This window comes from Mobula hypostoma, chromosome 8, assembly GCF_963921235.1.
Source record: "Mobula hypostoma chromosome 8, sMobHyp1.1, whole genome shotgun sequence".
Lineage (NCBI taxonomy): Eukaryota > Metazoa > Chordata > Chondrichthyes > Myliobatiformes > Myliobatidae > Mobula > Mobula hypostoma.
Genome location: NC_086104.1, coordinates 153,647,783 through 153,671,207, shown reverse-complemented (window position 1 = coordinate 153,671,207; position 23,425 = coordinate 153,647,783). Strand labels below are relative to the sequence as shown.

At 44.5% G+C, this 23,425-nt stretch overlaps 1 protein-coding gene across 1 annotated transcript in view; it reads right to left on the bottom strand.

The window, feature by feature from the left end:
* LOC134351073 (prosaposin-like) overlaps window positions 1-19,822 on the bottom strand; it is a 56,951-nt gene extending 37,129 nt beyond the window's left edge. The window contains exons 1-3 of the mRNA XM_063057121.1: window positions 19,278-19,822; window positions 4,204-4,337; window positions 1,015-1,089 (exon numbers count right to left, since the gene is read on the bottom strand). Coding sequence (XP_062913191.1) covers window positions 1,015-1,089; window positions 4,204-4,337; window positions 19,278-19,323 — 255 coding nt within the window. The 5' untranslated portion in view covers window positions 19,324-19,822. The remainder of the gene's footprint in view (window positions 1-1,014; window positions 1,090-4,203; window positions 4,338-19,277) is intronic.
* Between the last annotated feature and the right edge of the window lie 3,603 nt (window positions 19,823-23,425).

Below are 23,425 nucleotides of genomic sequence, written 5' to 3'. Positions count from 1 at the left end.
CGAGAAAGGTTACATTATGATCGGTGTTCTACCAAGAGTTAAGGTAATCTGGGGACCCTTTTCCAACCCTAAACATTTGAGCACTTTGATTGTTAGTTGGTGTTCTGGCCATGGATGGTTGATGTCCTCCCTCCCCCAATATCCTTATTTCCCTTGAAGGGGAAGATATCCCGATAGGTACTAACACTCTGTACTTTCACATGTTCTCTCAGTGGCTACTTTATTAGGTCATCTGCTTGTTTATGCAAATATCTAATCAGCCAATCATGTGGCAGCAAACACAATGCATAAGAGCATGCAGACATGGCCAAGAGGTTCAGACCAAACGTCAGAATGGGGAAGAAGTGTGATTTTGACCGTGGAATGATTATGTGTGCCAGACAGGGTGGTGTGAGTATTTCAGAAACTGCTGATCTCCTGTGACGTTCATGCGCATAGTCTCTATCGTTTACGGAGAATGGTGTGAAAAACATTCAGTGTGTCAGTTCTGTGGGCAAAAGTGCCTTGTTGATGAGAGAGGTCAGAGGAGAATGGCCAGACTGGTTCAAGCTGACAGGAAGACAACAGTAATTCAAATAACTACACGTTACAACAGTGGTGTGCAGAAGACCATCTCTGAGTGCACAATGCATCGAACCTTGAAGCGAATGGGCTACAGCGGCAGAAGGCAACGAACATACACTCAGTAGCCACTTCATTAGGTACAGGAGGAATGTACACCGCAATGCTATGCCAGTACACAGAGTGTTGAGGATGGACTTCTGTAGCCCCAGAGACCCTTCAACACTTGTTCTAGCAAAGTATGAGGTGGAAAACGAACAGAGGAGACACACACTGAGTACCAGCATTAGTCCAGATTGCCAGCCAACTCTTGCTCCTTTGAAAGATCTGTTGGCAACTTCAAGAGTCAGCTGAACATTTTAAATGACAGCTATCGATGTGCACCCAAAATCCTGGTTGTCTCCAGATCCTGGGCACAATGAGTTGGAAGTGTGACAGTCAAGGGTGCAGTACCTGCACAGACTTTTCCTTCAGCTTCGTGGCAATCTCCCCGAGAAACTTCTTACACATTTCACAAAGGTCAGCCGTCTGAAAGAGAAAACAACACGAGCATGAATCTTAGTGCCTTACGCTGCTTGGAATGCAGCTTTACACGGGAGACAAAATAAGATCTTAAATTATTTCCACTTGGTCCTATGTTCCACTCTCACCTCTCTAGGGTGAGCACTGGGTACCATGCTTAAAAAGGCTTCCCCTCATAGGAGAGGGTGAGTTTGGACAGATTTACTGACTATCGTTCCAGCACTATTGAGCCTTCCAAAATCAACACCGAATTCTCCAGTTTTAGGTAACTCAGTCTTTTGGTCTGTATCAGATTCTCTTTATTAGTCTGACCTGCTGGGCGTGTCTCACTGCCTTGCTAGAAAATACACGGAGATACTCACACATTAACTCATTTAGTCTTAGAGATTAGTTTTATTTCTCACATAGTGAAATGCGTGAACGACCAGGATTGTGCTGGGCTGTCCACAAGTGTCGCCATGCTTTCAGCATCAACAAAGCATGCCAACTTACTAACGCAATTCTGTATGTCTTTGGAACATGGGAGGACACTGAAGCACCTGGAGGAAACCCACGTGTTCACGGAGAGAATGCATAAACTCTTTACAGACAGCAGTGGGAATTGAACTGCGATTGCTGGTACTGGAAAGCTTTATGCTACTACTCTACTGTACCACTTCTCTCTACCAGAGATATTCACTTTGTTCTACCCATTTCCCCCCCACCTTCTCCCCTACTCAAAACCTGCACATTTTCTCTTTTCTGACAAAGGATCTCAGACCTTAAACATTAACTGCTTTTCTCTCTGCAGGTACTGCTTGACCTGCTGAGTGTTTCAATATAATTTCCTACTTTTATCTCAGGCTTCGGCATCCGCAGTTTTGTCTTGATTTCCAAAGGTCAGAAAATGTTAATTCCAAAGAGTATTTTTGAGAAAACAACCAATGGGTGAAACGTGGAAGGACAGTGAGTTTTGCGGGAGAAATTGATGGCAAACAGCACACCCACTGCAGGGTGATTCACATGCCCCCCTCCCCCTCCCCCAGAGGCTCTGGATAATGACTGGATTTTCCCAGCCCTTGGAGGCAGAAGTCATCTGCTGGTGTCACTGCCAACAGCACGCCAACTTCAACAAAACCAGAGGCCATCTGAAGCACAGTTGAGCCATGCCATGGTCCAAGCAGGAAGTCAAGGGCAAAAGAACATGGATATATGTGACAATTCAGGAAGAGTTTGGGAGCTGGGGTGGGAAGGTCAGTGGAACCATCGAACCTGGGAGATAGTGTAAGATGAGCAACAGCTGTCCAAAATGAACTGACATGTTGGAATGGGGAATGGAATTAAAAGGTTGGCCACCGGGAAATCCTCCCTGTTGATTAACATTAACTCAATTTACTATTCACCCTTCGTCCTCTTCAACCCTCCCCCAGATTCACCTGCACAACTTGGGTCAATTTTTACAGCGGCCATTTAACCCACCAACACACAGATCTTTGAAGCGTGGGAGCAGACCCATGGAGTCACAGGGAAAAGTGCAAACCCACAGACAGCACCAGAGATTAGATCAAACTCAGGTCACTGCAGCTGTGAGGCAATGGCTCTTCGAGATGAATTTCTGTAGCTTCCCATCAAAATTCACTTTGTATTTAGGCAATGGAATGAATTAATTCCAGAGAATATAGTTCTCTGTTCTGGTACCAATGCACATTATGTTTAACTCTGTCAACAACAGACGAGTGTTAAGGTAATGCAATTCCCTTCCAATCTCCACACACAATAAAATTAGGGGCACATTATAAAACTTAGTAGTCTTAAATTCAGTGTTTATGATTAGAATGGCGATAGTGGAGGAAGATACGAAACAAGGTGGGGAAATGCAGAAATTAAACTGGGAAACATTAAAAATAGCAACTGTAAGGAAGATATTTAATTGGTAAAATGGAGTTCTTTCCCACAGGACGTAAGCAATCAACTTCCCCAGTCTAACAAAATTTGTATCCATTGGATCTTTATGTCAGGGTTTCTTCTTTTATGTTACTGCTAAGGTGAATGAAATGGCTTCTCTGTACTGTTAACTGCTGAGACAGTGATTCTCTACAGCAGCATGTTTGGGTTATAATTAGTGATAACGGGATTTGTATTCATTTGCTAACCAATTGGGATAGATGTTATTCTTTCTGTCTGTGTGAAAGCTGTTAGTTTGCGCGGGCTAGGGGGAGAAGGCGCGAGGAGGATGAAGAGAGAAGACGTGGCTTGAGGAGACTGTTGCCGGACCCACTAGGCCTGGGCTTGGGGCGGGAGCCCAGGGGCCGACTAGCAAAGGAGGATCAGCGAAAGGGAATCCGTGAGCTCCAACGTTTGTGCACTGGACATGTTTATGAGATTACTGGTGCCTTCTATTTGTTTTTCTTTTCTTTTGTTTCTCTACTAACCCCATACTTAAATATAAAATCTTAATCGTTTAACCGCACATTGTGGACTGAATGTTATTTCGGGGTACTGATGTTACACAGGGGACACAACACACAGCATCCACCCAAACAAGAGTGTTAAAGTTTGGTCGGGGAGGGGGAGCCACCCCCGAGATCATGCCACTAGATGCAAGGAGTCTTACATTTACAAAGAGGGAGATGAGAAGATTCCCTGGGACACAAAGATTGCTGCCAACAGAAATTATGTATCATAGTTCAGTGATGCAAAGTATTTTGTAGGTGGAAATAGGCACAATATGAATAAAAGAAAATCCTATCTGGTTCTGTTGAAGACTGAAGAAAGTTTGGAGAGCCACCAGACTTTTGTCACAGGGAAGATGCTGACGGCCTTATTCTGGATGAGGAAAACAAAAGATTGAAGAAGCTGGAATCTACAGCAACATACAAAGCTCTGGATGGAGGGAAATGCACAGCTGACATTTCAGGCTGAGTTGCTTCAGAGTTCATGATGAGTTCAAGCTTATTAAGGGTAGATTCGAAGAGATCAACTCCCACGAAAGTAATTTACCCAAATCAATTACTACTCTTAATAACCCAAGGAGCAGTAATGCAGATTTGAAAGTATAGAGTACACGACAAGGCACCAGTTACATATATTAGCTACTGATACCACAAACAGCCTTCCTCCACTATGAATGTGAACACTCACCTCATTTAGCTCTCTCCAGTTGGTCTGAAAACAATGCTGGACTGCTCCACATTGTACAGCGCTTTTCAGGTCCTGACAGTAATACCCGGGGCCTTGAGCACATAGTGCATTCTTCACCTCAGAACTAGACAAAGCTGCGAAAGAAGAAAGCAAGAGTCATTGCTTCACCCAAAGCATCAGAGAATTATTCTTCCGTTGACCCTCCAATTCCCTCCACCCTCCAATTTCCTCCCTGTCATCTTTCCCAATGCCTTTTTTGAGAGAGTGTCGGTATAATTATAGATCTGTATAGACCTTAGGAAGAATACATTGGCCTTGAGTAGATTTGTCAGAAGCCAAGAAAACTCACCAAACCCTGTATCCTCAGGAAGCAGAAGAAATTTGGCATGTCCCCATCAACCTTACTAATATTTAAACAATACATTAAAGGATCTGCTTTCTCTGTAGCTGTTACACATTATTCTGCATTTAGTTATTGTTCTACTTCACTGTACTGTGTAATGATCAGATCTCTATGAACAGTGTACAAGATTAACTCTTATAGTGGTATAAACACAATAATGAACTAATTCCAATTCTGTGAGTTAAACTGCAAGTGGAGACTTGGTATATTAGGATTTGACTTCTTGGAATTTTGAAAATGATGAGGCCTGACTGAAGTTTTCAGGATATTAAATGGAAATTGTTTGGATAGATTAGATAAGGTATTTCCATTGGCTGGTGTACTTGGGATCTGCACCAGTCCAAAACCTGGATCACAGCTGGCTGGATTCACTTCGAAAACAAAATATTTCCTTTATAGTCAACAATGGATCCAAGCTAAAATTGTTCAAGCTAGAATCTGAAAATCAGATGCTTTAATTAGCTTAATGATTCATGAGGTTATTTCACAGGTCAGTAAAGGCAGGATAAGCACAAAGAAGGAAATTAGCCTAGTAATGTTACCACACCTCTTTACTGAACACCCGCAGCATATGTGGTCTCCAGCAGGGGTCACTGGATGGGCACTGTTGCAGAGCACAATGGAGACACAAAACAGGATTCATCAGATGATGTTGCCGATGTGAAAATCAAAAGGAGTGATCAGATCGTAAAGGGGAGCAATAGAAGGATTATTAAGACAATACTCCAGTTAACTAAATGCACCTTCCCAAGATCAAGGTGCACTTCCTAGAAAGAAGTAAAAGGAAAAAGGAGGAAATGCTATGGAAATGGGAGCAGATACACGAGATCTAATTTCAAGAAATTAGCAAATTCAGAGATATTCACAAGAAATAGAAAAAGAAAGACAGGAGGTTAAAAAGGAGAGGAGAGATAGAGAGAAAGACAGTGAGCAAGGCTGTGAAAGCGATTGACAGCAGGATAGAGAAAGAAGCCAGGACTGGGAGAGAAACAAGGATCACAGTAGATCCAGACAGGAAAACCTCCCCCACTGAGAACTTGTCCTATGAGAACCACCCTCTGTAAGCCTCCTTTCTCCTGTAAATCTTTCCCCTCTCGCCTTTAATAAGACCACCATAAGGCATGGGAGCATAATTATGCCATTCGGCCCATCAACTTTGCTCCACCATTTCATCATGGCTGATTTCTTACCCTGCTCAAACCCGTCTCCTGCCTTCTCCCTGTAACCTTTAATGCCCTTACTGAAGATCCTATCAAACTCCGCTTTAAATGGTTTGACCTCCACAGCCAACTGTGCCAATGAATTCCACAGGTTCACCACCTTTGTCATCTGTTCTAAAGGGATGTCCTTCTATTCTGAGGTGGTGTCCCAATCTACCCCACTGTAGAAAACATCCTCTCCACATCCACTCTTTCTAATAAAGGCATCCGTTAGTCTTGTGAGACCATGGATCTGCGCCTGGAAAGTCTTCATTCTCCAGGCCGCAGGCCTGGGCAAGGTTGTATGGAAGACCAGCAGTCTCCCCTCTCCACGACACCAATGTTGTCCCATACAGCTTGGCACCAGTGTCGTCGCAGAGCAATGTGTAATTAAGTGCCTTGCTCAAGGACACAACACGTCCCCTCGGCTGGGGCTCGAACTCACGACCTTCAGGTAGCTAGTCCAATGCCTTAACCACTTGGCCATGTGCCCACTCTTTCTAGGACAATCGATATTCACTAGGTTTCATTGAGATCCTCCCTCACTGTTCTAAACGTCAGCCAGTACTGTCCCAGAATCATGAAACGTTCTTCATACACATCCACCCTATAGTTTTAAACTCCTCTACATTGGGGAGATGATTACAACTATCTACCCTTTCTATCCCACTCCCCTCCCCCTCTTCTTCACTCCAGGGAGAACAGTTCAACTTTTAATTCTCCCACTGCTGCTTTTGGGACTTCAACTGTCACATTTTCTCACATTAAATAGGAGCCGGAAAGGGGAAGTGAAAGGTAACATGCAAATGCAGTTATCTTCAGGGCTAGCACACTGTACAGCAGCTAATCAACAATTCTGGCATTACATTTGATGAGGCACGTTCACTGCAGTAAGTGTAAGGTTTCTCGAGGAGACTTTGGACTTGCATCTCAGGCAAGGAGTGTGTCAACAAGCGCTTGTTGCTATATTAGTCTACAACATACATCGGGACTTAATATAGAATTGATTTCACAACAGCAAAGATCCTAGTTAGTGTGGACAGTGTGGAGAGGGCCAACTTTCTTACCCTAACCCATATGTCTTTGGAATATGGGTGAAACTGAAGCATTCGGAGGAAAACCATGTGGTCATGGGGAGAAATCACTTCCTCAGACTGTGTAGGACATTCATGCAAACGAGGCTTTTTAAATGCATTTTTCAATGTACTTGTGAGCCTAAACTTTAATAATTCCACAGTTAGGTCACCCTCTTTGAATAAATATTACAGCAGGAAATGAAAAGGGCATGGAGAGAACAAGACCCTAAGTTTTCATTGTTATCAATTTTTTTCCTCATTTGGAATCTGTCTCCAGTTTCAGATGCAGTTTCTTTCTCTTCGTTATCTTCAGTGCCTCAGACAGCCATTCCATGCACGACCTTAATCCTGGCCAAGAAAGCATCAGTCTGGGCAGCTGGCCCACTTTTTTCCAAAGTGAAAAATAAATTCATTATTAAAGTACGCATATGTCACCATATACAACTCTTCCATAGTCGATAATCAGACTTTAGGTTTTGCTGATTTTCAATCTCCCTTCTATATGCCTATTTGTCACCCCCTTTGATTTGGCCAACAACACTGATGCCATCATCACCAAACCTAAATACAGCATTGGAGCCACAGAAAACAGCCCCACCTCCATCAAAAACATTGCTTGCATGGAATTGGGGAACCAGCCATTGTAGGGTGGCATGGTAGCATACTGGTTAGCACAATGCTTTACAGTACAGGTGACCGGGGTTCAATTCCCACCGCTGCCTGTAAGGAGCTTGTACATTCTCCACGTCATTAGCATCTTGAGGAGATTTGGTATGTCACCAAAGACTCTAGCAAATTTCCATGGCTGTACTGTGGAGAGCATTCTGACTGGTTGTGTCATCGTCTGGTCTGGAGGCTCCAATATACACGATGGAGAAAAAGCTGCAGAAGGTTGTAGCTCCATCACGGTCACAACCATCCCCACCATCAAGGGCATCCGTCATTAAGGACCTTCACCAGCCAGGGCATACCCTCTTCTCATTACTACCCGCAGGAGCATGGCGGGGTGGAGGGGGGGGGAAGGGAGTGAGGAAGAGCTCCAGGAAGCCCTAATGTTTCCCTATTGCACCTGGAAACATTCACCCTTGCGCTAGCCCTAAGCTCATACACACTAATGCCCTGTTAGACTTTTTTTAGATTATGAGGACACGCAGACCTCTTTTATTGTCATTTAGTAATGCATGCATTAAGAAATGATACAATGTTCCTCCAGTATACCACAGAAACACAAGACAAACCAAGACTAAAAAAAACTCACAAAAACCACATAATTATAACATATAGTTACAACAGTGCGAAGCAGTACCGTAATTTGATGAAGAACAGACCATGGGCACGGTAAAAAAAAGTCTCAAAGTCTCTCGAAAGTCCCATCATCTCACACAGACGGTAGAAGGGAGAAACTCTCCCTGCCATGAACCTCCAGCGCCGCAAACTTGCCGATGCAGCACCCTGGAAGCACCCGACCACAGCCTTTGGGGCAAGTTTTAAGCCCTGGCTGCTGATTCCAAGGCAGAGTTTGCCACCATTCATCTACTCTGTTTAAAATGACTAACTGGACTCTTAAGGCTGATTTATAATTGTGCGTACTAGCTTACGCCGTAGCCTACGCGTGGGCTACGCCGTTGTGAGTATTTATACTTGTGCGTTGGTGTGTCTGTGTCGTTCTGCAATTCACCACCAAAACACTAGTTGGTGGTGGGGTTTCTATGCCACTGTGTTGAGTTTCTTCATGTTAAAACTCAACACGAAGAAACTCAAACTTCAAACAATGGCGACTGAAACTGAAGGAGGGTGAATTTTCTGTGCTTGTCCGGCCACTGAGAGACGTGGACGAGGAAATGCATTCCACATATTTTCGGATGTCGGCAGGTAGATCTGACGATTTGGTTCATCATCTCCAACCATTTATTTTGCATTAGTGTATGCACAGTATACTCAGAGACTGGCAATCACCATTCGAGTTTTAGCTTCAAGTGGAAGTCAACAGGCTGTAGCAGCTAGCTACAAACTGGCGTCAAGCACAGGGTCCTCCATAATTTCGGAGGTCTGTAAAACTTTATGGAAAGCATTACAGCCAGAGTTCCTTCCCTGCCCTTCAGTCGCCCAATGGGAAGCTATTGCAGCGTAGGAGGAAATGCAATGCTACCAAGCGGACCAATCACAGTTGTTGCGGTCTGCGTCACCGCGACGCGTAGTTACATTTTTGGGGAGATGTACGTCAGGCTACGGCGTAGGGTACGCGGCTACGCCGTACCTACGGCGTCAATTTGAAGCACAAGTATAAATTGTCCTTCACAGTTTAATCAGAGGGTCACTCTGCAGACTTAAAGGCTTGGGAGAGACAGAGAAGCATTATGGCACAGGAGAAAGAGGACATTTGGCCCGTCAAGTCTATGACTGATAACCCACTGACCTCTCTGAGGCCAAACTGGGCTGAAAACCCCCTTTCTCTGGTTTAGGTGGCCATGATTGGGTAAAGTGCAGTGAACTCAAAACCACTTGTCTGGTCTGGCCTACATAACAAGTTCATACTCTTAGCAACGGCTTTTAAATGCACTCTGAAATGGCCAGCAAGTCACTCAGCTTGTCGTCTGCTACATTAAAACACAGCAGGAGTACTGGTCAGGCAACTGTTCCAAGTCGTGACCCAGAGTATACCCTGTATATTTGGTAGACCAGTCTCATCAAGACTGGCAGCGTATATAAGAGTATAACACACACAGAGAGCTGGAGGAACTGAGCAAGTCAGGCAGCATCTATGGAATGGAATAAAAAGCCGAGAGTTTGGGCTGAGAACCTCCATTAGATGTCCTCCCCTCTCAGATTCCTCCCTCTTCAGCCCTTGACCTCTTCTACCCATCACATCCCAGCCTTTCACTTCATTCCATCTCCCTCACTCACCCACCTCCCCCCTCACCCACTACCTGCCAGCTTGTACTCATTCCCCTCCCCCCACATTCTGGATCTTGCCCCCTTCCTTTCCAGTCCTGTTGAAGGTTGAGTGGTTATTCCTCTTGTGACGCCAAACCAAGTTATCGGGCAATTGATGCTAATGAGAGAGATAAGAGAGACAATGGAGAAACGTTCAAAATGCTAATGAGAGAGGAGAGAGAGATTAATGGAAAAGAAACATAATTCAGAATATTGACAGACCGGTTGCTTGAACTGTTTGAAGTTTGATGGACATGCGCTACCCCAGCAGGGGGATAAAAAGAGCAGGTTCACTAGGCACACGACACACACCACGAGATCACGAGACCCTGTGAAGAGCGGTGTGCCCCCACAAGTTGGTGGGAGTTTGGAGGTCTGGTTCGCGGGAACTGACCATAGACTCACAGGGTGTAAAGGTACGATCGGTGGGAACCTGGGGTGTGTGTGTCCGCCTTTGCCTGGGTGCCGGGTTCACCGCGGAAGAACTGTCGTATCTGGAACAGAGGAGTCACAGCGGGATAGAAGACATCAAAGGTCTGCCTGAAACAAACTGCATCCCCCACCCCCCCAATGGCACAACAGTGATTACTGCGAACTGCACTAAGCTGAACTGAACTCTGCGTCACTTAAGACTGATCAGTTTACCCCTAGACTGCGATAGAGCTTGGTTTGATTCCTATTACCCTAGTTCTGTGTACATGTGTGTATTATCATTGCTAACCTGTTGCATTTATATCCTTACGATTAGAGTACTGTGTTACTTATTTCTTTAATAAAAACTTTATTAGTTCCTAGCAATCCAGACTCCAACGAGTGGTCCATTTCTGCTGGTTTGGCAACCCAGTTACGGGGTACTTAACACTCTCCATAGGTGCAGCCTGACCTACTGAATCCCTCAGGCACTTTGTGTGTGTTGCTCAGGATTTCCAGCTTCTCATGTCTAGTTAAGAAGGTGCGGTCCTTGGGATCTCAGGTTAAATACATATGGGGAAATTTGCTGATCAACATCTATCAACTCCAGCCAATGAGTCAGCACCCACCCACAATGATTAACCATAGGAAACCATGCACTGGGTGGGATTAGCACCCATCACCAAAGGTGACTCTGTAGCACCATCACTGATCTTCCTGGTGAACTGTGCCACCAGAGAGACTGACAAGAGAGAGATTCCTTCTCACCAATCTACCCACCGTTCATGCTGTGCGTAGCACAGACAGCACGGCAATGTAGCGGTTAGGAGTTTGGTTTGTAAAGAGTTGGTACGTTCTCCCCGTTGACTGCATGAGTTTCCCAGAGGTGCTCCTGCCCCAGTACATCCCCGGACTGTCTTAGTCACTGACATAAACAATGCATTTCACAGTCCGTTTCACACACCTGTGAAAAAATTATGCCAGGAAATAAGTCCAGGACCAGCCTATTGGCTCAGAGTGTCTGACCCTCCAAGGGAGGAGTTGTAAAGTTTGATGGTCATGGGCAGGAATGACTTCCTATGACGCTCTGTGTTGCATCTCGGTGGAATAAGTCTCTGGCTGAATGTACTCCTGTGCCCACCCAGTACATTATGTAGTGGATGGGAGACATTGTCTAAGATGGCATGCAACTTGGACAGCATCCTCTTTTCAGACACCACCGTCAGAGAGTCCAGTTCCGTCCCCACAGCATCACTGGCCTTACGAATGAGTTCATTGATTCTGTTGGTGTCTGCTACCCTCAGCCTGCTGCCCCAGCACACAACAGCAAACATGATCGCACTGGCCACCACAGACTCGTAGAACAAAACCACAATATCTTAGGCGCACTCAACAGATTAAGAAACATTCACAGACAGGTTAAATGCAGATGGGAAATCTGCTAATGAACATCTACCAAACCCCAGCTGATGAATCAGCACTCTCTCACAGACAACCAATAACAATAGTGAACCGCGGGTGGGAATCAACATCACCAACAGAGACTCTGTAGCGCCATCACTGACCGCACCCCCCCTCCCCCCGGAAAGTCCTACTAAAAGTCATGGATACAGCCCAGTCCATCACGGGTAAAGCCCTCCCCACCATTGAACACATCTACATGGAGTACAACATCTATCGTCAAGGAACCCCACCACCCAGGCCATGCTCTCTTCTCTCTGCTCCCATCAGGAGGAAGGTCTGGGAGCCTCAGGACTCACAGCAGCAGGTTCACAAACCGTTACTACCCCTCTTGAACAGAGGGGATAACTTCACTCACCCCAGCATTGAACTGTTCCCACAACCTCACTTTCAAGGACTCTACATCTCTTGTTCTCAATATTTATTGCTTATTTATTTATTATCTTTTTCTATTTGCACAGTTTGTTGTCTTTTGCACATTGGTTGTTGTTTGTCTTGTTGGGTGCAGTCTTTAATTGATTTTACTGTGTTTCTTGGTTCTATTGTGTATGTTCACAAAACAAATCTCAGCATTGTATATGGTGATAGATAGATAGATACTTTATTGATCTCAATAGAAATTATAGTGTCACAGTAGCATTACAAGTGCACAGAAGGAAAACTTAAAAAAAAAGTCTAACAGGCAGGAGTCATCACTTCCCCAGCTATAGGTTGACTCATTATAGAGACTAATGGCCGAGGGCAAGAATGACCTCTTATAGTGCTCTTTGGAGCAGTGCAGTACTTTGAATTTTTGATAATAGATCTGCAAACCCATAATGCTAGGACGCAGGGAAAGCATGGTAGCATTGCGGTGAGTGCAACACTATTACAGCACCAGTAACCCAGGTTCAATTCTGCCGCTCTCTGTAAGGAGATGATGTGTTCTCCCTGTGAACGCCAGGGTTACCTCCCACATTCCAAAGACGTATGGGTTAGTAGGTTAATTGGTCACATGGGTATAACTGGGTGGCAATGGCTCACGGGTCCGACCTTTACACAGTTGTGCCAACCTGCTCAGTTTTTCCCAGCAGGAAGAATTCTGCTTTTATGTTTGCATCTCTATTTGATTTTGCAAAGAGAAGAGATAGATAAGGCAGCAGATAATATACTTATCTTTACTGGCTAAAACAATGAATACACGAACAGGGTGCGTCATGCTAGACCAAATAATATGTCAGCCAGGCCACTGTGCTAACACTGCATACAGTTCTGCCTGGAAGGATGTGATTTCTCTACAGTGTGTAGAGATTATTTGTGGCACTGAATAATACCTTTCAGCCCATCATAACCATGCTGGAAAAAATCCATAACAGGTTAATCCTAATTCCAAAATCTTGGCTCTTAATGAAAGGATCATCTTTAGTCAGAATCAGGTTTACTATCACTGATGTTTGAAATGAAATCTGTTGTTCTGTGGCAGCAGTATACTGCAACGCCAAGAAAGATATCATGTTACAATAAGAAATTTTAAAATAAACACAGCGTTATCATTCATGGACCGTACAGAAATTTAATAAAGTCAGAAAATGGTGTGAGGTTTCCTGTACAGAATCACCACCCTCTGGCTAAAGAAATTCCTTCTCATCTCTTCTCTAAAGGAATGTTCTTTTCTAAGGTTACACTCTCTAGTCCTAGACTCTCCTGATACAGGAAACATCCTCTCCACGTTCATTCTATCTCAGCCTTTCAATATTCAGTAGGTTTCACTGAAATCCTCTTCAGTCTTCTAAACTCCAGAGAGTACAGGCCCAGAGCCTTCAAATGCTCCTCATAAGTTAACCCTTTCATTCACAGGATCACTTCAAAGAACAAGTTCCAGTTCTTCACTCACTGATAATTTCTCTCACCTACTCCCTTCTAACAATTAACGTAAAACTAATCTCCTAATTACTGTACCGAGGGAAAATTGGCGACTGCTGTTCCCTCCCGAGATTTTCACACACCTTCATCAAATCTTCCCTCACACATCCTTCTTCTGTAGAAATCCAACACTGGACAATCTCGCCGCTGCAATTCCCCACGACTGGAAGCAACCCCCATGCATATCGGTTGCATTATGCCTCGGGCATGAGGACCTTCTCTCTCACTTCTCTTTATCAGCATCAGAGGCATCATCAAAAGACAGAGCCTCAAGGAGGGGCCATCCATCACTGAGGGCCCTAAAGGTACAGGGCGTGCCCCCTTCTCATTACTACCATCCAGGAGGGCACGCAGGAGCCTGAAGACCCACACTCAGCATTTCAGGAACAGTTTCTTTCCCTCCATCATCACATTTCTGAACAGTCCAGGAGCTATAAACAATCCTCACTATGTTGCTATTTTTTTATTGTAATTTAAATGAATTTATGTTCGCACTGTACTTCTGTCACAAAATTTCACAATATATGTCAGTGAAATAAACCTGATTCTGATTCTGTGAGCTGTAGACATATACTTTATATCCTACCTTCGGAATATCCTTAAAATTAGCGGTCCTTTTCTTTGCTATTTATCGTACCTCACACCCCTCTGTCCTTATTTCCACATTTATACCCATCACCTAGAACATATTATTCACTGAAGACAGTACGTGTAGCTTTGGTATTATCAGAGACAGCACGGTAGTGTAGCAGTTAGTACACCACGATTACAGCGCCAGTAACCCAGCCACGGTCTGGAAAGACTTTCTGATCGCCCTGCAACCATGTGCTTTTCCTTCCCCATTCCAAAGACACACATAGATAGGGATAGTCAGTTCTGTGCATGCTACACTGCCACTGTAAGCACAGCGACATTTGCAGGCTGACTTGACGCAAATGACGCATTTCACTACGTCTCGATTACATGTGACAAATAAAGCTACTCTTTAAATCAAACAAGGGAAAATCTGCAGATGCTGGAACTCCAAGCAACACACACAAAATACTGGCGGAACTGGATGAGGAGGTGGAGGGATGGATTAGGAAATTTGCTGATGACACAAAGGTTGGGGGTGTTGTGGATAGTGTGGAGGGCTGTCAGAGGACACTGCAGGGCACTGATCGGATGCAAAACTGGGCTGAGAAGTGGCAGATGGAGTTCAATCCAAGTGAGGTGGTGAGTGTGAGGTGGTTCATTTTGGTAGGTCAAATATGATGGTAGAATATAATATTAATGGTAAGACTCTTGGCAGTGTGGAGGATCAGAGGGATCTTGGGGTCCGAGTCCATAGGACACTCAAAGCTGCTGCACAGGTTGACTCTGTGGTTAAGAAGGCATACTTGTGCATTGGCCTTCATCAATCATGGGATTGAGTTTTAAAAGCTGAGAGGTAATGTTGCAGCTATATAGGACCCTGGTCAGACACCACTTGGCGTATTGTGCTCAGCTCTGGTCGCCTCACTACAGGAAGGATGTGGAAGCCATAGAAAGGGTGCAGAGAAGATTTACAAGGATGTTGCCTGGATTGGGGAGCATGTCTTATGAGAATAGGTTGAGTGAACTTGGCCTTTTCTCTTTGGAGTGAATGAGGTTGAGAGGTGACCTGATAGAGGTGTATAAGATGATAAGAGGCATTGATCGTGTGGACAGTCAGAGGCGTTTTCCCAGGGCTGAAATGGGTAATACGAAAGGACACAGTTTTAAGGTGCTTGGAAGTAGGTACAGAGGAGATGTCAGGGGTAAGTTTTTTTAAGCAGAGAGTGGTGAGTGCGTGGAATGGGCTGCCGGTAATGGTGGTGGAAGCGGATATGATAGGGTCGTTTAAGAGACTCCTGGAGCTTAGAGAAATAGAGGGCTTTGGGTAACCCTAGGTAAGTTCTAAGGTAAGGACATGTTTGGCACAGGGCCTGTATTGTGCTGTAGGCTTTTTATGTTTCTGTGAACTCAGCAGGCCAGACAGCATCTATGGAAAAGAGTAAACAGTTGACATTTTAGCTCAAATTGGATTCCAGCATCTGTAGATTTTCTCTTATTTGTGATTGGACTACTACACTGCAAAGTCTCTTCCAGGGTTGCCAAGCCTGAAAAAGTTTAAATCTTCCCTTCGACCTGATGAAGGGTCTCGGCCTGAAACGTCCACTATACTCTTTTCCATGGATGCTGCCTGGCGGGCTGAGTTCCTGCAGCATTTTGTGTGTGTTACTCTTTAAAGCACACTACTTCAGTGAAACACTGCACACTTTCAGCTTTTCCATTGTGGTGAGTGTCGTGATCATGGGCACCTAACTGTGCTTTTTTTTTAATGGTGTTGTAGTTTCTTCACATTATTCAACTGGTCAGCTGCTCAGAGCTGGAACCAATGTCACCCAAGCAAGTAGCCCAGTGAAGTGCAGCCAAGCTGAAAGGAGCAATGGCTGTATCAGACGCCTCTGGAACAAGGCACAAAACACTGCAACCCAACCCAAAGCTTCATAAATGCTGCTCGAGTTCCTTCAGTGTTTGTGTGTTGTACCAATTCCCAGCATGTGCAGTTCCGTGCCTTCACGTGACTGAAGCCTGCATTTTTTTGTGGGCTGAAGGATCTATACTCTGCTGTAATGTTCTATATTCTCTGTATAGTTTAGGGCGGGGTCGAGACAGAGAAACGTCGGAGCCTGTCTACCTAAATTGAGAGGGAGGTGCGATTAATTGAAATGCCTGGCCGATTTGGAAAGGTCAGGTACAGGCCAGGACGTGGCAGCGTGGTCCAGACCCAGAGTGTATTTATGCGACAGAGCCAGGGTCTTATAGCAAGTAACAACCCGACGTTTGGATGATTTTAACACGGGGCTGGATGGATTGAAAAGGCAGTGTGTCGGGACAGGTCGGACCGGTACCGCTTGCTGTTCCACGACGCTTACTCTGCGCTCCGCAGCACTGAGGCCAAGGCCTGCTCCGGGCTTCACGCCTGCGAGGATTTGCTCCGCTGTGTGAAGAACTGAGGCTGAGGACTTGCTCCGTGCATTGTGTCTGTGAGCTCTGCAAGGATTTGCTCCGCTGTGTAAAGAACCGAGGCTGTGAATTGTGCATCGTGTCTGTGGACTCACTTTCATTCTGAATGCTGTTTGCTTGCTTTTATTGATTGCACAATTTGTGTTTTATCCCCTCTGTGCATTGGGTAGTTGTGGTTTTTAAAACAAAAATGGGTTCTTTTGGGTTTCTTGTTTTGTGGCTGCCTGTAAGGAGACAAATCTGAAGGTTGTATAATTTATACATACTTTGAACTTTAATAATACATGTGCAGCCTCAGGAATGTGGGACCCAAGAATAGAACAAACTGTTCCTTCATGCCTTCCCACCCCCTCTGCCATCAGGTTTCGGCACGATGAACCCATGAACACTACCTCACTATTGTCACTTCCTTTTTGCACCACTTATTTTTTAAAAAGTATATTTTTCTTATAATAATTTAAAGTATATTTTATGTATTGCATTGTACTGCTGCCACAAAACAACACATTTCATGATGCATGTCAGTGATAACAAACCTGATTTTTTTTTGGACTCCTGTACTGGTGAGAGTGCAGGGGTGAAGAGAGGACATAGTCCCTTGTGTTGTTTCCTTTGTGGGGTGGAGGCATCTTAAAACCAAGGCCAGGAAAATACTGATTACATCTTACAAACCATTAGAAAGACCCCTTCCAGAACATAAGCAGCAGAGACAAAGGACAAATAAGCAGAAATAAAACAAGATGACAAGGAGAACAGAAAGTCTGGATCTACTGTTCACAAGGTTCGTGCATGTCTGTTACAGATGCATCTGTTGGCAATAGATGCAATTATTAGTCAAGACTCTACCCAAATCACAAGAACAACTTCAAAAAATTCTGCCCAAGTTGTAATTGAGCAACTTCTAACAATTAAAAAAAATGGTTCCTCGTTCTCTTCTGATTCATCAGCATGAGTTATTTGCAGCAAAGGGCATAGTGTATACATATTAAAGGTACTTCTCCCCCCACTCCCCATTCTGAGCTGACATCATTTTGTTTTACAAACTTCCATTTCTTGTTACACATTTTGGCAATACCAAGGAGGAATTGCATTTCGCTCTTTCCTCAAGGCAACACCGTACAGATACCGGTTTTTCACCCAACCAGTCCACGCTGACCTCAGTGCCCAACATATAGTCCCAATTCCCTGCGGCATTGACAAGGCAGTTTGAAATGAGGAAGAATAATAATTACATTTTATTAATTGTGATCATTACAAAAGTCATTGGAAAAGGAAGCCAGAAATGCTGGGAGTGGGAGCACTATGATGTTACAAAATGCATGCTTGGAAGAGGCAGCTCATTCAGTACAGTCTGGTATCGCGGGATCCACAGTATCGCCACTTAAGATCAATTCCAGATTGTGACTGCACCAGGATCATATCAATATAGATCAATTCCATATTGTGACTGCATCAGGACCATGTGATCTAAAGACACTCTGACCTTTCTTTCACGGTCACTTTTAAAAACACAAGAATAAAATGCATCAGCCCAGACCCATCATCTCAACCCAAAACGTCGAATCCATAGATGCTGCCCGACTCGCTGGGTTCCTGCGGCAAATATTTGTGCGTCTTACTCTGGACTTCCAGCATCTACAGAATCTGTTGTGTTTAGAATAAAATGCATGACTTTCTAAATTGCATATAAACTCCAGTCAGGGTGTTATACCCTACCAATCAATATCTTTAACACTGCAGAGTAACAGTGAATTCCGCTACTCTTTTCAAACCACCCTCCTCCAACAATATCAGATGGTTAATAGTGACTTGCATCTTTAATGCACCACAAAATACCAAACTGCGCACCAAATACAAAAAAAAGTCCCTCTCCTTGAGAAAGTACACCTCGCATCTTTGTGACACAAGAGATTCTGCAAATGCTGTTAATCCAGAGTAACAAATACAGAATTCCGGAGGAGTTCGGCAGGTCAGGCAGCCCTGATGGAGAGGAATAAAGAGTTGACGTTTCCGGCCGAGATCCTTCATCAAGACGGCAGATGAAATACTGATAAAAAGGTTTCTGCCAGGAAGATCTCTCACCTCTCATGTCAAGTCAGAAAGCCGTCAATGCAGGGCGCCAGGGACTGAAATAAATCAGTGGATTCACTCTTCGCTGTATATCATTCCATTAACATTTAACTTTGACATATAATTATACACCAACAAATCCACCTGAACCGGCATCAGGGCGGTTACCGGGAGGGAAGGAATCAGCTCTGGATTTAGAGATTGGCTTCGTGTTGGGATAAATCTGGCGAGGATGAGGTGAGGCCGAATTTGACCCAACACGCCGCACAATTCGGGGAGAGGACGCGGAGTTCCTTCAGCGGAAGATTTAAAGAGAATTAGCAGAAAGACGGCGATATTTACAAAGCCGGGTCGGCCTTAGGCCGCAGTCGGAGTGCGCAGTCCCGAATCGAAGCGGTGCCTGGTGCAGAAGGAGCCGGTGACACCGGGGAACCGGGACGGGGTCGGGCGGAGCCGCTCAGTCCCGGCGACGTTACCTCCGAGCCCATCCCGCGTAAAGAATATAAACAAGAACCCACTTCGTTGTAAACAGGAGACCGACTCGGTTACACTGCTGCGGGAAAGCAGTATGAACAACCCGTGCCCTACCTGGCGAGAGACACAGAACAACGAGGAGGAAGGTGAAGCCAGCCATAGCCACTTCAGTGACCAGAGAGCAGCAGCCGACACAAACCAGCGACGTCCCCGAACAGCAGTTCAGCTCCCTCTCTCGCCGCTCTAAAACACCAAGGCTCGGCCAATGAGGAGAAGGGCGCGCCTCTTCCCGCACCCACCCGGCCGGCACGTTATGTCATCCCAGTCTCGTCACCGCCTTTCAATCTCTGCGCAGTACCTCCATCTGCATGCTTAAGTGGTTTAAATGTTGAATTTGCTACTTGCATCAGACTCGTGTGGCACTGAAACAGGTCCTTCGCCGCATCCCATGCCTGTTCTGCAAGATGTCTATCTGAACTGGCCACAAACATAAACACAAGAGATTCTGCAGAGGCTGGAAATCTTCTGGCAACACCCACAAAAGGCTGGAGGAACTCAGCAGGTGGGGCTGCATTTATAGAGAGGAAGAAACAGTCGATTTTTCTGGCCGAGACCCTTCATGTGCGTGTTGCTCAGAACTAGTCCCGGTTTGTTTTCGACCCACATCCTTCTGAGTGGTTTCTATCTACGTACCTGTCCAAAGTTCTAAAATCTGTTAATGGCCCCACCTCTATCAGTTCCTCTGGCAATGTTCCCATCGCCTTCTATGTGAAAACGTTGCCCTTCAGATCTCCTTTAAACCTTTCCCATCTGAAACTGTGCCCTCCCTTAATCTGAAGGGAAAACTGTATCCATCCACCATATCCATTGTTCCTCTGTACCGTCATCCCTCAAACAGCCTCCTCTGTTCCAGGGAAAAAAAATTCCAGACTATCCACAACTCAAGCCGTCCAGCCCTGGGAGCGTCCTCAGGAACCTTCTCTGAACCCCTAATGGAATGACATACAAGGAAGAGTGACTCCACTGATTTATTTGAGCCCTGCATTGGTGGTTTTCTGACTTCACCCGTGAACTGAGTGGCTCTCAGTCTAAGTTTTGTTCACTTTAAGTGTCCTAAGAGTAATTAGGAGGTGCTATTACCACCAGTAACTGAAGAAAAATAATGGAACTTGGTTTCTCTATATCACAGAACAGTTATAGCATGGAAAGAAGTCAACCAGCCTGTCATCTTTCTGCTGGTTTTCTGTAAGGCTATACTAAGTAGTCCCAGTCCCACCTTCTCCCTGGAGCCATGCTATTCTTTGCATTTATATACACACTCAGATCCTTTTCAAACTCCACAATGGAATCTGCCCAAATCTGCTTCCACTGCCAGGCCCACAGTACAATCAAAATCTTTACTTTTTGGTTCTTTGGTCAGTCACCTATATTTTATGTCTCTTTGTCCTTTTTCAGACTCAGATTTATTTATCACATGGTGAAACGTATTGTTTGTGTGAACGGCCTACTCATTCTGGCACCATCATAGTATGCCCATAATGCTTGGCAGAAGAACACAGGACAAGCAACAAGGCAACCCTCCCTCCCTCCCTCCCCCACATCCACATCAGCTGAAGCAGTTTCTGTCAACAAACCTTGCTTTCATGATTTTAAATCCCTCCATCAGATTGCCATGTCGAAAAGAGAACAGCCTCACCTGATAATTGTAGCTCCTCATTTCTGTAATCGTCTTGGTAAATCTCTTCTGTAGCCTTCCTAAAACCTTTTTATCTTTCCCAAAGTGGGAGATGACAACTTAGTTGTTCATCATGACTCCTTTTGTAAAGCCTGGAGCAAGTTGAGAAAACATTTTCCTCAACCTGCCCTGACACTTTCAAAGATCTCTGAATATATACTGTACCTTTACTCCTCTCTTCTTGTACTTCTTTGCAAAGTATTCCTTCTAGGTTATAATCTTTCTTTTCATTATTTGGAAACATTTCATACATCTCAGTATTAAACTTCGCTGCAATTTACTCATTTCGATTAGTTGGAGTCTGAAAAAATTTGGAATATCATCAAAGACTCTTTACAAATTTCTATAGATGTAAGGTGGAGAGCGTTCTGACTGGTTGCATCACAGGCTGGTAAGAAGGCTCTGATGCTAACAGCTTCTATCCCGCTGTTATCAAACTCTTGTACGATAACAAACAAGTGAAAATCTGCAAATGCTGGGGATCCAAACTAACACACACAACATGGTGGAGGAACTCAGCAGGCCATGTAGCACCTGTGGAAAACAGTAAGCAGTTGACGTTTCAGGCTGAGACCCTTCTTCAGGGCTGTTCAATAAGATGGATTCTTGACCTCATAGTCTACTTTGTTATGATCTTGCACCTTACTGTTTACCTGCACTGTGTAGTCCCCGCACTATATTCACTCAGGGAGTAGGCAGGTGAACTATACTGCCTGCTACTGTTTCTGCATGGATCTACATGAATTAAATCCATGGCTGATCTGACCGTAACTTCATCTCCACACCACTATCTAACAAATGGAATGTTTCAGTCCCTTGGATATCAAGAATCTAACTATCTCTGCCTTAAAAATAGACTCTACATCCATTGCCCCTTGTCAAAGAGAGAAAAGGATTCTTTGAGAAGAGTCTATAGCCTTTTGTATGTGTTGACTCAACTCCTCTCCACCTTAAATAGGTAACCCTTGATTTTAGATAGACAATTCAGACTCTTCTGCAAGAGAAAATGCCTTCTCCATATCCACCAAGAGATTCCTCAGAATCTTATATATTTCAATATCATTACCTCTTGTTCTTCTGAACTGCAGCAAATACAAACTTAGGCTGACCAACTTTCCATTTTAAGACTACCTCTAGCACTTTAACATCTTTCCTTACATGAGACCAATACTGTACATACTCCAGACATGTCTCACCAATGCTCTGTGTAACTGAAGCCTAACCTCCTTACTTTTGTGTTCTATTCCCCTACTAATAAAGACTACCTCTGCTGGGTTTCCTAATTGCTTACTGTTGCAGAATAGCCTCTTGCAGATCATCCACTTTACCTTTACTTGTTCAAATTGCATTCTCTCTTATATAATTTTAGTTTAATTTTTATATATTCAGTGGGCACTTTATTAGATACCTAATAAAGTAGCCATTGAGTGTATGGTCAAGGTCTTCTGCTGCGGTAGTTCATCCACTTCAAGTTTCGATGTGTTGAGAGTTCAGAGATGCTCTTTTACACATCACTGCTGTAATGCCTGGTTAATTGAGTTACTGTCACCTTCCTGTCAGCTTGAACTACTCTGGCCATTCTCCGTTGTGAGTGAAAATCCCAGAGACCATAAGACCATAAGACATTGGAGCAGAATTAGGCCACTCAGCCCATCGAGTCTGCTCCGCCATTCTATCATGGCTGATCCCAGATCTCACTCAACCCCATACACCTGCCCTCTTGCCATAGCCTTTGATGCCCTGGCCAATCAGGAAACTATCAACTTTTGCTTTAAATATACGCACGGACTTGGCCTCCACAGCTGTCTGAGGCAGAGCATTCTACAGGTTCACTACTCTCTGGCTAGAAAAAATCCTCTTCTGTTCTAAAAAGTTGCCCCTCTATTTTGAGGCTGTGCCCTCTAGTTCTGGACACTCCCACCATAGGAAGCATCCTTCCCACATCCACCTTATCTAGTCCTTTTAACATTCGGCAGGTTGCAATGAGATCCGCACGCATTCTTCTAAATTCCAGTGAGCACAGGCCCAAAGCTGCCAAACACTCCTCAAATGTTAACCCTTTCATTCCCAGAATCATCCTTGTGAACCTCCTCTGGAGTCTCTCCAATGACAACACATCCTTTCTGCGTTATGGGCACCAAAACTGTTAACAATACTCCAAATGCAGCCTGACTAGTGTCTTATAAAGCCTCGGTATTATCTCCTTGTTTTTCCTTGATCAGCTGTATCTGAGATACTCAAACCAGCCCGTCAGGAGCCAACAATCATTCCACAGTCGAAGTCACTTCTATCACATTGGTTGTCCATTCTGAAATAAATAAAGTGGTCTCTGAGTATATAATTCATGCCTTTGTTGTGAACATTGTCCATCTGATACCTGTGATGCTGCTGGAAGTAATTTTTTCACTGTACCTGTGCTGTACATATGATAATAGATTTGATTTTGACACCTAGACCCCTCTGCATCTCAGAGCTCTGCAACCTCCTACCACTTAGATAATTTTCGTTCTTTTAAATTATTGTTATC